Source organism: Apteryx rowi, unplaced genomic scaffold (genome assembly GCF_003343035.1).
Source record: "Apteryx rowi isolate R43461 unplaced genomic scaffold, aptRow1 scaffold_786, whole genome shotgun sequence".
NCBI classification, from domain to species: domain Eukaryota; kingdom Metazoa; phylum Chordata; class Aves; order Apterygiformes; family Apterygidae; genus Apteryx; species Apteryx rowi.
In genome coordinates this window covers 321,887-335,832 of record NW_020451078.1, presented here as the reverse complement: position 1 = coordinate 335,832, position 13,946 = coordinate 321,887, and the positions used below count along the sequence as shown (strand labels likewise).

Genomic DNA, 13,946 nt, shown 5'->3' with positions numbered 1-13,946 from the left:
AAAACTTGTTTCTGTTTTCTGATCTCAAAGCACAAAAAGTTTTCTATAATTATTTAATTTATCCTATAGATTTTCTTCTGTATTTGTTCTTATTCCTTTTTTACTAAATATTACATTAATAATGTTAGTTTTATTATTTTTCTTGTTAAGCACTGACAACATCTGTGGCGGTATTGACAGCTACTTTATATATAATTTTCATACACACACACATACATCTATTATCTATTTATCTGTGCTTGCTGGGGATTTTAGCAGAAAATATATACATTTTATTGTGAATGTCAATGACATGACTTGGTAGAAATTGTGCAATATTTTATTACATAGTGAGGCAAATTCTTCTCTCACTCGTGCATGCCAAGCTGTCACCAAGGACAATAGGAGCAGCTTCTACTAATCCTGAACTCATATTTGGGCACAGACCACAGTACTTTGTTACAGAATTTGGACTTTAGCCTACTGTGGAAAGATAATGTACATTCACACATTGATGATTTTTTCTAAAGGTCCATTTGAACCTACATTGTTGTACGGTTCTATGATTGCATGTTTAAGTTTCCATGTTTGAGTATAGAATGCATGGAAAGAAGTAAGTGAAAAATGGTTGTCATAACCTGCTCTGAGCTATTCAATCTACTAGGCCTACTTCCACTGAAAAAGTAGCTTCTGCTACTTCACCAGATTGTTGGGATTTTTATGTGCAATGTTTTTCACAGTGAAGCTGAGTTATCTTTACATTTTAAAATGATATATATGAACTGAAATTCAGATTCTTGACCTTAATATTCTGAAGTAATCTTTAAATTCTAAACTTCATACATATGGAAAAGGCAAAACAGGTCATACTCTTAGTTCTCTGAGTAAAAATGAAATAATCTCATTTTCAACCCTACGATTTTAGTTATCCAAAGTTCCTCCTGCCTGCTTGATAGTATTCAGCTTTTGGGGTGTCTTTAGAGTGGAGAATCAGTTCCTGTTGCCATTATTCACCAGCTTTTGTTTTGAAAGCTTTATTCCTTTTCTCCCAATAAAAATTTCTCATAGGTAGGTGAGATTTTTTTCATGATTCTATATTGTTTGATTTAGCACATTTAGGGACTAAATTTTCTACAAACACAGGACAAACACCAGTCTTTTGCTCCAGAGACTTCACATTCTTTTTAACTGCTTCACACTCTTATACTGCAGTTTGCTTTCATGAGTCCAGTCAAACATTTTATTTAATAAACCTTCGACACCAACATCCCTGATGGTGCTTGAATATATGAGAGTTTGTTGGTAAACAGTGCTAGACCTTACTTCCAATTAAAATTGATGGAAGCTTTATAAAATTTCAGAGAGCATGCCAAAGCCAAACAGCACTGAATTGACCTTTATCCCCAACAGAATGTCAATGTTTGTTTTTTTCTTCAAAATTACTCTTACCTGTAAAATTAGCAGGCCAACATTAATTGCAGTTAAGATCAAAGCAGTGTTTTCAAACCATGTATCTAAATATTCTTCACATCCCTAAGCAAGTACAGATGAACAGATTTCAAGAAAAATCATTTTGACTTTAGAATTCAGATTGCATATTTATAACAAGAACATGCTGTTAAAAATATATAGAATAAAACTTTGTGTGATGTGTTCTGATATTTACTTGCCAGAAAGCAAACACAACAGTAACGTATACTGCAGAGAGTTAGCTGTAACACTTTAAAAATTATCTAAACTATGCAGATTGTTCTTAAGTAAATCTGATATTTTTGAAGTGAAACGTACCAGAGCTTGTGTCTTAATCAAGATGCAATTTGTTTTTGTAGGAGCATAGCTGAGAGATTACTTTACAAATAAATGCTTGAAAGAATATTTTTCAAGTTTTCCATGATTCTCATGCATTATGCATCCTGAAATGGATGTGCATTTTTTCCAGATTATAGTCTATGGTTATTATATTGCTTATGTTAAGAATTTATAAATCATTACATATCTTAAAATACCTATAAATAATAATATATTATAAATAAATGCTTTCTGTCCTTTCAAGTGATCTTTTAATAATAGCAAGAGTTTGTAGCAACAGCAACCAATTCCAAACTGATATGCAAAGAAAGAAAATGCCAGAGACAACATCCCTTCTATTACTTACTGTCTTGTCTTGTCAAAAGAGAACCCTTTACATTTTTTCCCATTGGCCAGTCCTATTATTCCAGTATTGGAGGGTTTTTACAAGAGAATGATGTTTACCTCTTTTTCTCTTGTTTTCTAATATCAAAAGGTGATAATATCTGATAATGCAGTGCAAACTGGTCCCCCTATACTAAGACTAGTAAATCCTGACATGAACTGTTCTCTGACAACACATCTTTTATTTTAATGCCTTGCTCATTCCTCTTACCCAGTGAAGTATGTGAAGATGATCTGGAAAAAGATAATACACATGAAAACATCATTCACATCCTATAAATAATGACTAGTAATTACAACTGGAAAAGATACTGTATACTTCTTATATACTGTTCCTTTCCTTTATCATCACTGTATTTCCACAGAATTGATTTTTGAATGCCAGGATGCTTACTACCTTGTAAACCATTAGTAAATGTCCCTGTGTTACTGATTCTGTGATATTTCCAACTCCTGTTATCTTGAAGTATCCTTTATTTAGAACTTTCTATGTGACTGACACCTAAGGAGTAAAGACCAAGTTTTCAGGGTGGCCAAAGACAAAACAATGAACATTATGTAGATTTTAGAATCTGTAAGGAAGTCTTGGTGGAAAATATGTTTTTTTTTTTTCCAAAGTCCATTTAGTGACAAAAGTTGCATTCTTTAAGACAAGTTTTTATTCCTTACCATATGGTATGTTGAATTCCTTGGGACGTCACAAAACCATTTCTTCAGACTAGATTTTGTGCATGAACATGGAACTTCAGTACTATTTCCTTTATTTTTATTCTTATCCCACTGCGTGATGTTGTATCTTCCGCAGCATTCCATCTAGAATAGAACTCCTGTAACTTGTAACATCAAAACCTATAAAGACTGACACTCAGAGGAATTTTCACCCCACCCAGTGTTAGCCATTTAATTTAATTGATTAAATTAGCCAGACAGTTCCCTTCTATATTCAATGGTGAGAGGTTTCTGCAAGGGATGAATTCATCCTTGTGTATGTATAATTTGCAATGATATGCACTGGATAGTACGGGTTTAAGAAGGGTATGAACTTAAAATATACTTTCAAAAGGAACTTTCTTTTAGACCCTGAAATGATTCTAAAACACACATAAATAGAAAAAGTCACTTAACTCAGATTAAAGCAAAATGTTTTAACTATCAACCTTAGCCTTCACAAACACTGCAATTTACAAAGTTAACAAATAATTTTGGTTTAAAAACTTTGTTAGCAGTAAGTTAAATTCAAGACCTACTCACTGTGAAGTTCACTAAAAAGCAGAAAGAAAACTACACATTATCAGAAAAAATTATGATGAATGAGTCTTTTTCTGTAATTGGACATGGCTTTTATAAAACACATTTTAATAAATAAAAATAAAAACAGACAACTTGATTTGGTCTGATTTAGGAACCTAAATACAGACCTGATTTTGAAAAGCATTTAGTTATTCCTTTGTCACTTCTAAGGTTATATTAGCAAAAGTTCTCAGCTCTTAACAAGAGGAGATCTTTAGAAAGACTTGCTATTCCAAACTACGTTTTAAGTAGGAAGAGATTTCTTGTGAAAATGTAGCTCAAAGACCTTAAGGACAAAGCAAATACTTAGCCCAGTTCAAATGGATTGTAAACTAGTCCTTCCCAAGAATCTATTTCAATACCAGTAATACCAAACCAAGCCATCAAACAGCTTGGAGGATGGAATTCTTATTGTGCAGGAAATTTCAGCAGTTCTTCATTACGATTCAGAATGAAACTTTAGAAATGTTTGATTTTTTATGAGACAAAAAGTCTGACATATTTTGGCTTAGAGACTGCTAAACAAAAACACCTCATTTTGGTATTCTGAAGTGCCAATCCAAAATATATTGCTTCTAAATTTTGAAAAATTAGATAATTTAGCCCAAAACTGTCATTTTTCTGCAAAAAATATTCAGTTTCAACAACCCTATAACTTCAGTTAAAAAAAAAATCACCAGTTTTAACCAGTACATTATATTTTACCAAAAATATATGAAAAATCTAGTTCTTATCTAATACCAGTCATGATCTTAGGCTTTTTATTTTTCTCATGACAGATGCTGATGATGGTGTAGAGAGATGGAAGCATGTAACACAAGACTTGGGGATGCCAGAATTTCATTTAAGAGTGTGATTACAGTTTGTCTTGGCAGGTTTTATATCATTTTATCTAGCTTAGATACCAACAACAAAATACCCACAGCACTCTGAGATCTGCTACAACTTAAACATGCCCACCCAGAATTCTGGGTACTGACAAGGACAGGCAGCTTTGCTGAACTCTGCTGCCATAGCAGTTCAATGAAACTGAGTTCAAGTATGCTAGCATATCCTCTAGTCGCACTATTGACATAATGAGGTCACCATTAATCACTAGAAAAATCAAACACATAATAAAAGAAGACTTGATTTTCGAAGAACAAATTTTAAATATACATTACAAATGCATTTATAATCTTATGTCTAGACATAAATGTTTTGTGAGTTATCTGGAATCACAAGTTGTCTGCAACATTTATCAAGAACTACACAACTCGCCTTCCACAAGAAGTCATATTAAGGGAAGCACAACTGGTCTATAGAAACATATTAAATCGTGTTAAACTGTAAAGCTGTAGCATTTGCAATGAAAAACTGATGATCCAGAGTAAATTTGAAGGGTGGGTATTGGCCACTGGTCAAAAAAATTGCTAACAACTTTCAAAATAATTGATCCCATATAAATCCTATTAAGGATTTCTGAAAAATAAATTACATGCTGCCATGCCACAGAAGTGATTATGAAGAACAGTTAAATGTGTATGCTAAAGTATTGATCTGCAAGCTCATTTGAGACTATAAGCATTATTTCTGAGAAAGGCTTACTACAATACCTATGTAAATGCTCTCACAGTAGGAGCTATGCTTTGACTTCATGCCAGCTTTACTTGTCCGTGGTCCAGGTTCAGTCTTCAGACCTAAGCAGACCTAGTATTTTATGGTATCTAGCACTTTCCCAAATATTAGGAAACTCATCCTTTTTTTCAGCTGCAGTTAACTTCAGCGACTAGAACTGTATCTGTTCCTACACACATTGACAAGAAGTTATTCAAACAGCTAATCTCATCCACAGCACTGTAAGAGCAAGCAATCTGCCCACCCACACCAAATATTAGCAGCACATCCTAAAGAATTAGTCCTTTACTTTAATAAATAAATCCTTTAGTAAGTTCTCACTGGTATGCACATTTTCTGGTTAATGAAATATTTTTGTGGTGATACTTTCTCATTTTTTTCCTTACATTGTGCTGCACTGCATTCAGAATGTTCCACATGGGTTCCTTCTCAGCCAGACTCTTATTCCCATATTCAGAAATAACTTCATCAATTCTGCTGTTCCATTGATTATGGACCTGTTCATAAATATTTATAACTTTTAGTATATGCATATTGATAAGAGTGTGGATGGACAGTGAAATAATCCTTGATGTTTTATTGACACTCAGCTTTCTTCAAGGGTCACTTGCAAGCAGCACCATGCTAATCAATTTGCGAAGTGTGATCTAAGACATGTCATAGCCATTGGACTAATGGGAAAATAGAAAGCAAAAGGGGAAGATAAACGAAGTGACCCAGAGTGCATATATAGCACAAGACACAGGGTGATTAACACAGGTGGAGACAGAAGAGCCAGGCAGCACAGTTTAAATATGCCTGATATGTCCTGAAACAGTAAATCCTACCTCTCAGAGTTATTGTTAATAAGCACAACACCGTATAATAATAAGCATGAAAACAACAAAATGGATTCTGCACCTAACATGATGCAAACTTCTGTGAACATCTTACAGTTTGTCCAGGATATGCAGGATATGTACTGCTTTGGACTAGGGGAGTCAGTGGTTCATGCTGGCCCTAGCTCAGGGATCTTTGCATAGATCTTTAATATATAACTTCAGTTGTAACTAAAGCAGACAAGCTGATCAGAGTGTTATTGAAGAGAGCATAACAGGGAATACATGCAGATGAGGATTATTTCACTATCAAAAGGTTTCATTACAAAACCAGAAAACATGAAGCTTCTCTAACTCATCCCAGTAGCCATAGTCATCCTAAAACCAAAATTCAAAAGCTTGCACTGTGAATGATAACACGTTACCATCATTTATTATACTCCAGCAGCACTTAATTAAGGTTGAAATCAAGTGAAATTACAGTTGTTATAAAATATATTTAACTGCAATCTTTCAACTAATTTTCTTAGTACAAATAGTTGATTCCAGAATGCATCATTCCTGAGAGTTTAAATCTTTCAATATGTTAAATCACCATATAAAACAAGGACTCCATCATCATTAATTAACATTTAATCAAGAAATTTTGATGATACAGATTTGCTGAGATGCAGTAAAACTAATCTATTTGTGTTGTACTCTGCCTGAATAGGAGCAGGGTTTGGAGAACCTTATGAACCTTATGAGACCAGTATCACAGACTCAAACCACAAATTTAGGAAATACGGAAAAGGGAAGAAGTAGGACTGGTATGGATTCAGCACAGATGACCTCTCATACAGTACTGTGAAGAGTGCTCAAGCAATTGGGGCTGCTATTTGTAGAAAAATTAGTGACTACATAAAGATTCAAAGCAGTACAGTTATTTGTGGCAATAGCTATGTACAGTACACTGGTATTTATTTTGTGTCCAGTTGTTAAAAACAAAGGCATGTAATAGGAGTTCTTCTTGGATCTAAAACATAGACTCAAATGATAAAATTAATTCATTAGTATACTTTGCATGCCATGATACCAATGACTCCTACTATCATTTGCACTGTGGACTACAGCTATCATCCAGTAGGTATAAGCAGAAATAGGTTAGCAGCAGCTAACGGTATCCCCTATGTCTGCTGATGTCCAGGAAAGAGAAACTTGCTGGGTCATCCCTCAGAAAAGAATAGCTGCCCCCAACACTGGTGATTCCAGGTGCCTGAAGAGGAAAAGGGTGTTTTGTGGCAAATCAGCAGAAAAGAAATTGGAAATGTATTTCCCTGCACTCCCCTTTATGACTATTCAATCATGTTGAATTCCTCAAATTAAGTTTTCCATGTCCTCTGCTATGCCATAAGCAGCATATTCTGACTTGGTAGACATTCAAACAAATGGTGATACAGCATACAATGAGGACTGACTATTGGAATTTTTTTAACACATTGCAAGAAAGTATTTTGAAATTAACAACAGACCCATATAACAAATTACATACTTCTTCTTTCTTCACAAATGTCATCACTGATATTGCAAATTGGGTGCCAAACAGCAGGACTTGAAAACTCATATACTGAAAAAATGTATACAAATTATGTATAAACATAATATTGAACAAGAAGCAATATAATAAAAAATTCCAGAAACTCTAGAAATATTATCCTTCGTGACTATTATTTAGAGTCAATGCAGCAAAAGTAAGAAATATTTTCTCCTAGAAGCTCTCAGAAAGCTCAATACATCATTGTCACTGTATTTGTGACCAAGAATCAGGCATCAAATGAAAACTTGCTGTTTCAGGATTTAAGGACAAAGTCATAAAGTGAAAAACAAAAGCTATACCCCACTCAAAAAACCCCCCTTTTATTTTACTATTTCCTCTTTGAATTGTCAAGGTGCTTAAAAGCCTCATGCATAGTCAAAGACTCCTTGGAGATAGAAGATTTACAAACAGAACAAAAAGTTCACAATTTTGCTCATTTCCACTGAGACCAGATTTTCACCCATAGGGAAACTAGCTTTCAGACAACGCCACGGAAGCTGGAAATTAGACACTTACTTCTCTTTCATCATCTAATAAAAAATAAGATAAACATTAAATGACTAGGGTAGTAGCAGGAAGGAAGAAGGAACAGGAGTCCTGATAATAACACCTAAACTCCTCTCACTGCTGTACTTATTGATATTTGTAGTGTAACGAATTGATAGAATAGTTCTCTGTTTCAGTGTTCTTATAGTCTAAAAGAGATTATTCAAAAAAGGTGGCAATAAATAAAAGATGAGGAAATAAAAATGTAATCAAAGTGATCATATGAACATATAATGCAGTATAATTACAGATATAGCATATAATATAGCAATTATAATATATAATTGCATATATAATTACTGTATAATTTTAAAGAAAGCAAAGCGTTCTTCCCTTAAAAAGAAAGTATCGTATAAAAATATGGAGCACCCAAGTAGGTGTAGAGAGGTAAGAGCTGTCCCTATTTTGCTTAAATCTTGCTATTTAATCATACCCTCTCTTTCCACATTATAGCCATATTGTAGCTACTTGTGCTTTCAAACTGAGATACTTTGGGGCAGGTTTTCCTTTACTTCTTCAGCATATACTAACTCCACATACTTTCAGTTCAAAAATAAATTTTTACAACCCCTAAATTAATAAACACAGTGGTTAAAAATTTGTTTCACCAAACTGCAATAGTTTTGTCATTGCAAACATTCATGCCATGAAATGGAAGGCTCTTCAATTTTTTCAGATTTCACTGGAAACAAGATTTTATTAAAATATCTTTCTGTCAGCAGATTTCTTAAGCACTGTATGTGAAAATCACAGCATCAGGCAAGATCACAGAGGCTTCATAGACACAAAACTCCCTGTCATTTCATTAGAAAGCTGGAATCTGATTTACACTTACTGTAACTAGTAGACATTTGATTTCCTTAACACTTCCAAGGAATCCTATGGCTGATGTAAAAGTTATAATAGATCCAGTTCCAAGTAACATACAAGAAATAAATGCTACTAGCCGATTGTCACCTGAAAAAAACTGTAATATAATGCATTCATACTGTCATTTTGTTTTATTTGAGACTTCCACTTACAAAAATTATACCATAAAAATAATTAAATCTTTGTAATGCCATTATTGAATAGATGGAAATAGTAGATTGGCAACAGGACATTATTATTACTTAAGCTATCTACAGTCACAGAAAGAAAAAGATATGTTTTCATAAATTCAGATGTGAGCAAAAACATATTTAATTGAACAACATGGATGACTCATAATGAAGTCAGAGAACAATTAAAATTTTACAGATTTTCTTTGTTCACCAAAAATTAGTAGCACATGTACAGCTCCTTCATGGACACAGATATAATTTTCATTAAATCCAGACTCGGATTCAACACTATCCTCCCTCCTTGTGACTGGCCAGTTTCCCCCTTCCACTTTAACCATTGTTGCATGGAAAGTACCTGGGGTTTTTACCACTTCCATCGCAAACACCTTGTCCCAGAATTACCTTACTGGCTGGGAGAACTGGCGCTCCTTGGCACAACTGCAGACAATTCTTTAAGAGTATGGCTGTTGTTATAATGACCCGAAACTTATTTCTCTGTGAAACAATTTCATAGACACCTAGGGAAAAGGGTGTATCTAAATGAAGAGGCAGAAGCTCTGTCTGTTGTTCATTCCACCCAAATATCTGCTTTAATGATCTATAATCATGCTGTAGGGCAAACGTATTCTGATAAATTATATAAAGAAAACAATAGAACTGTTTTACTTTTCAGTGGTTCATCTGTAAGCCATACACCAAGTGAATCATAAATATATAAATTATAGATATAATGATATGTGCTATATTTTTCCCTATTTTGATAATCATACTGTATAATGATGGAAAATATACACCATAAAAAAAATAACCTATGCATTTCAATCCAATACTGCCACCTTGTGAAACAAAATTCTATAGCTGTTTTGGTTTTGTTGGTGTATGCTGCAGTTATTCAAAACAAAATAAAAATTCTGCTTATACTCACATAACACACTGAATAAATTGTTTCTGTCACATAAAAGCCACAGGCCAAATTGCAAAAGCACAAGACCCAGAGCCTGGAAATAACAAGGATTATTGTTTCAATTCAAACAATTCAAAAATAATTCATAAGAAGTTGCTAAACAAAAAAATCAGGATTTTTACCAAGAAAATTCCATTGAAGATGTTTAAAAAGTATTTCTGTACTAATATTTTATCTCTTATATTCATTCTTCTGTTTTTCGCTTTTGAATCACAACTGAAAATAGAATCATATATTCAGTCAATATGAAACAGATAACTAAGCAATTACCACAGGATTTATTTACTTCAGATAAGAGGTAAATTTTTATATATTTAAACAGTCACCTGACAGACTGAGCAAAAAATGGTGGCATCACCAGAAGCATCAACATGGTGTCAAGTTCTGATCGTCTCTAATGTTGCATTGTGCACATGTATTATTTTTAGCTTTTTTTCTTAACTAGTAAAGACATTTAGGGGGAGGTTGTAAGAAGATCTATATTCAAGAGATGGCAAGCATTATACAGCCTGATGTACACTTGTCCCAAAATTCTTAACTACACTTAGTTTACTAATTTCTAATGATATCAGCTGAAATGGAGAGGAGAGAGATACATAGTAAAGATGTATCATGGCTTGTCACATGGCTTGATTTAAATTTTGTTGAAAGTAGCAGATACAGGCAAATGATTTCAATGAGATCTAGCATACAGTTCTAGCAAAGCAATGAGAACAGTCTAAAGGTATATCAACTGTAGTTTCCAAAGCTCAGGAGTACACTTTAGAAGTGAACCTCCCAGTCATCCCTACTTACCTTTTTTTTTAACTGCTTTTGTTGAATGTAACAGGATGTGTAAAACCTGAATTCCTTTCAAATGCAATTAAACCAAAAGATGTGCTTCATCTGTGATCAACAGCAAATGGGTGTTCAGTCAATGGAAGAAGTCTACAGCTAGTCCAAAGTAAAAACCTCTGAAATACAAAGAAAGTGTACATCAGAATCTCATTTCCAAATGCAACACTATTGATTATACTAGTGTGCTGCAACACTTGCAAACATAGACAGAACCTTTGTGAATTCATGCAGGCATTTTATGATTTGAGCATATTTTAGCATATTTCAGCAGGACAGATTTCCTGGCACTTTAAACTCTCTGATACAGAACTTTTTAAAAATTATTTTTATTATTGGATTCCATAGTATATTATAGACCTATGGAGATTCTTGATCTGAGAGTGAAACTCATACATTTGCCCCCCACCTCATGTTGCCTTTCACCTAGTCTTATGTCTTCTGTAAATATACTCCAGCATTCGTCTGCCTTGCTTTGTGATACAAACTGAGAGAAGTCAAAGAGCTGTGTTAGAAAATGATTTCTGCAACTACAGCCTACTGCAATTGCCCTATGCTTATCAACTTATCACTTATCACACACACACACAAATGTGCATGCACATGTGCACATAACCAGTATATGCATGCTCCTCAGAAAATATTTTCTAATATAAAGACATTTCAGCATGTAATGTTTGACAGAAAATTGTGTGGAATTGTATAAAGTTCTTGTCTTTTGTCAGAATTACCACAGACTGATTGCAAGAAGTTATGTCTTCTGTTATTCGTAAAAACGAAGAAAGGGACAAAGATGAATCTTCTACAGTTAAAATATATCTCAGGTTAACAACTTACTTTACATAAGAAGTATATTATTAGACACACGCCAAATTTTTTGATTAGTAGAAAAGATTCAGCAAACACAAGCTTTTGCTTTCTTTTTCAAGATTCTCATTCTCTGGATTATAAAACTTTATCTGCTGAATCACAGACTGAAGAAAATTATAAGCGTCTCAAAACAGCTCCATAATGGATTTCGGTCTATGATGCACCATGTAAATTTTGAACCATATTAGATGATGGGTTTTGCACTTTCCCTGGGGAAGATCCAATACTTTTAAAATTAATTAAAACTCTTCAGAAACTTCAAATCCAGAATATATTAAAAAATTGACTTGATGGCTCATCCCAAGAAGAACCCCAAATGGTTAAGTACTTCACTTGAAAACTTGCATATGAAATAGTTATGTTCTTGGTGCAGTAATTATGCAGTTGCAATGATTTATTTTGAGGCATTTTAATAATAATTCAGTTTCTCTTAAATTATTTCTCTGAAAAATATAAATATGATCTTCATAAAAACATGTACATATAACATTAAATTAGTACTGCATAAGAAAATCCTTACCTGCTCTGAATATTTCCATCTTATCTTAACGAGCACAATCCTATAATGGTATGTTTCTTCCTTAAGTACATCTTAACCGCATATTTACTACACAAAAGTTTTCTTCTGTTGGTCATGTCTTACTTCCTGGTTACATGTCTACAGAAACATCTTTTTTCTTGGCTCAGTAAGTTGTCTGATAAATGCATTATACAGTATCTGTGGTTTTCAGTCACCACAATGATAGTGCAACTCACATTAGAAAACAAATATCAAGTGTACATTCATCTGTGTTTGAAATGTTTTTTTTTCTTAAAATGATCACACTTAGAAGTTTACTAGTTGCATGATTCTATAAATTATTAGACATCACAGGGTGGATTTCAGGTGGACAAGCTTTCACAGTTTTAAGATTTTAATGACTTACTGATACATAATACAGGTGAAAAAATGTTAACTAGTTGTCTTTGAATCCAGTATCTTGAGTTTGACTGATATAAATCTTTCAGAAAGGTACTCAGTTTATTTTAAAGACACTGTGAGATGGAAAAAAAATCCTACAATCCCTGACAGTTTGAGTAGCTGATGCCCCCAATGTTCACAAAAGTGCCCATCTTCTATTTAAAATGTGTCCATCTAACTTCTAGCTTTTATTTTTCTGTTACATGTGTCTTTACAGCTTTGCATTCCTAATCTGTTTTTTAAGATGTATTCTCCCTGTCCCAATTTATTTTTGCTAGACTAAGTTAAAATGGACTATTTAATTCTCTGGCCAAACAGTTTCTCGAGCTCTCAAATAATTTGCATGTGGTTTTTTTCGATCACCTTTTTTTACTATGAGAACATATTAAAACACTGAACTGTAAACTGTATCCAGTACTGACATTTCCAAAATAAAAAGACCAAATCACATAGCTACTCACTCTTCCCCTCATCTTACATGCAGGAATCACATTAAACCTTTTTTTCTGCAGTGTTTGCAGTAGAGTATGTTGTTGAGTTGCTGGTCTGCTATGGACTCTAAAAGCCTTTTCTGATTAATTAGTTCTAAAACAGAGTTTTCCAATTCCCTTGCATTTGGTAGTCCAAATTTCCCAGGTTAACAACAAATAACCCATATTTCCAGCCGACAATGGGATCCCAATGTGTCAAAACAGAAGAGATATCCGACTGGTTTTCAGCTTTATGCCTCTGGAATTTCTTTGTAAAAAGGAGGCATAAGCAAGGTATTTTAATCTACCTCTATTATACTTTTTGTCTTTGGTCTCCTTTTATTCTATTTTGCCTGTTAATTGCTGACTCCAGAGAAGCCAAATTATTACTGGGATAAGTGCTGTTGAGGACATGTAGGAACAGCAGTCTCACATTAATTAACCTTACTCCAAAGGAGCAGAAAGGAAACCAGGCGGTCACACATGTAACTAGTCACAAAAACTCTAAATATTTCTAACGCTGCAGGCTGGCAGGCCCTATGATTTTACTTCACATTTCAAAATATTGATGTGGTTACTTTGACATCCCTTCTGCTGCAAAATTCCCTCCTGAACGTTGACGACTGCAGAAGAATCACAGCATTAACGTATTTTCAAACCTGAGTTTCCTTGAGGCCCTTAAAAAAACCAAAAACACACGCTAAACCTGTTCCCAGCGGAGCCCAAACCGCCAGCTGCTCACTAGTTTGGCTCCTGCCGCCCGCCTTCCGCGCCGCTTGTTTCCC

The 13,946-nt window shown here is 34.0% G+C and overlaps 1 protein-coding gene across 1 annotated transcript; it reads right to left on the bottom strand.

Moving 5' to 3' along the window:
• Window positions 1–1,422: 1,422 nt before the first annotated feature.
• Window positions 1,423–10,214, bottom strand: TSPAN19 (tetraspanin 19; the record flags this gene model as incomplete). Its single annotated transcript, XM_026088806.1, has 8 exons — window positions 10,149–10,214; window positions 9,995–10,060; window positions 9,449–9,464; window positions 8,855–8,976; window positions 7,429–7,503; window positions 5,466–5,576; window positions 2,842–2,985; window positions 1,423–1,512 (listed from the first exon to the last, which is right to left on the bottom strand). Coding segments are annotated over exons 1-8 (690 nt in total), but the record flags the coding sequence as incomplete, so codon positions are not given.
• Window positions 10,215–13,946: the final 3,732 nt, after the last annotated feature.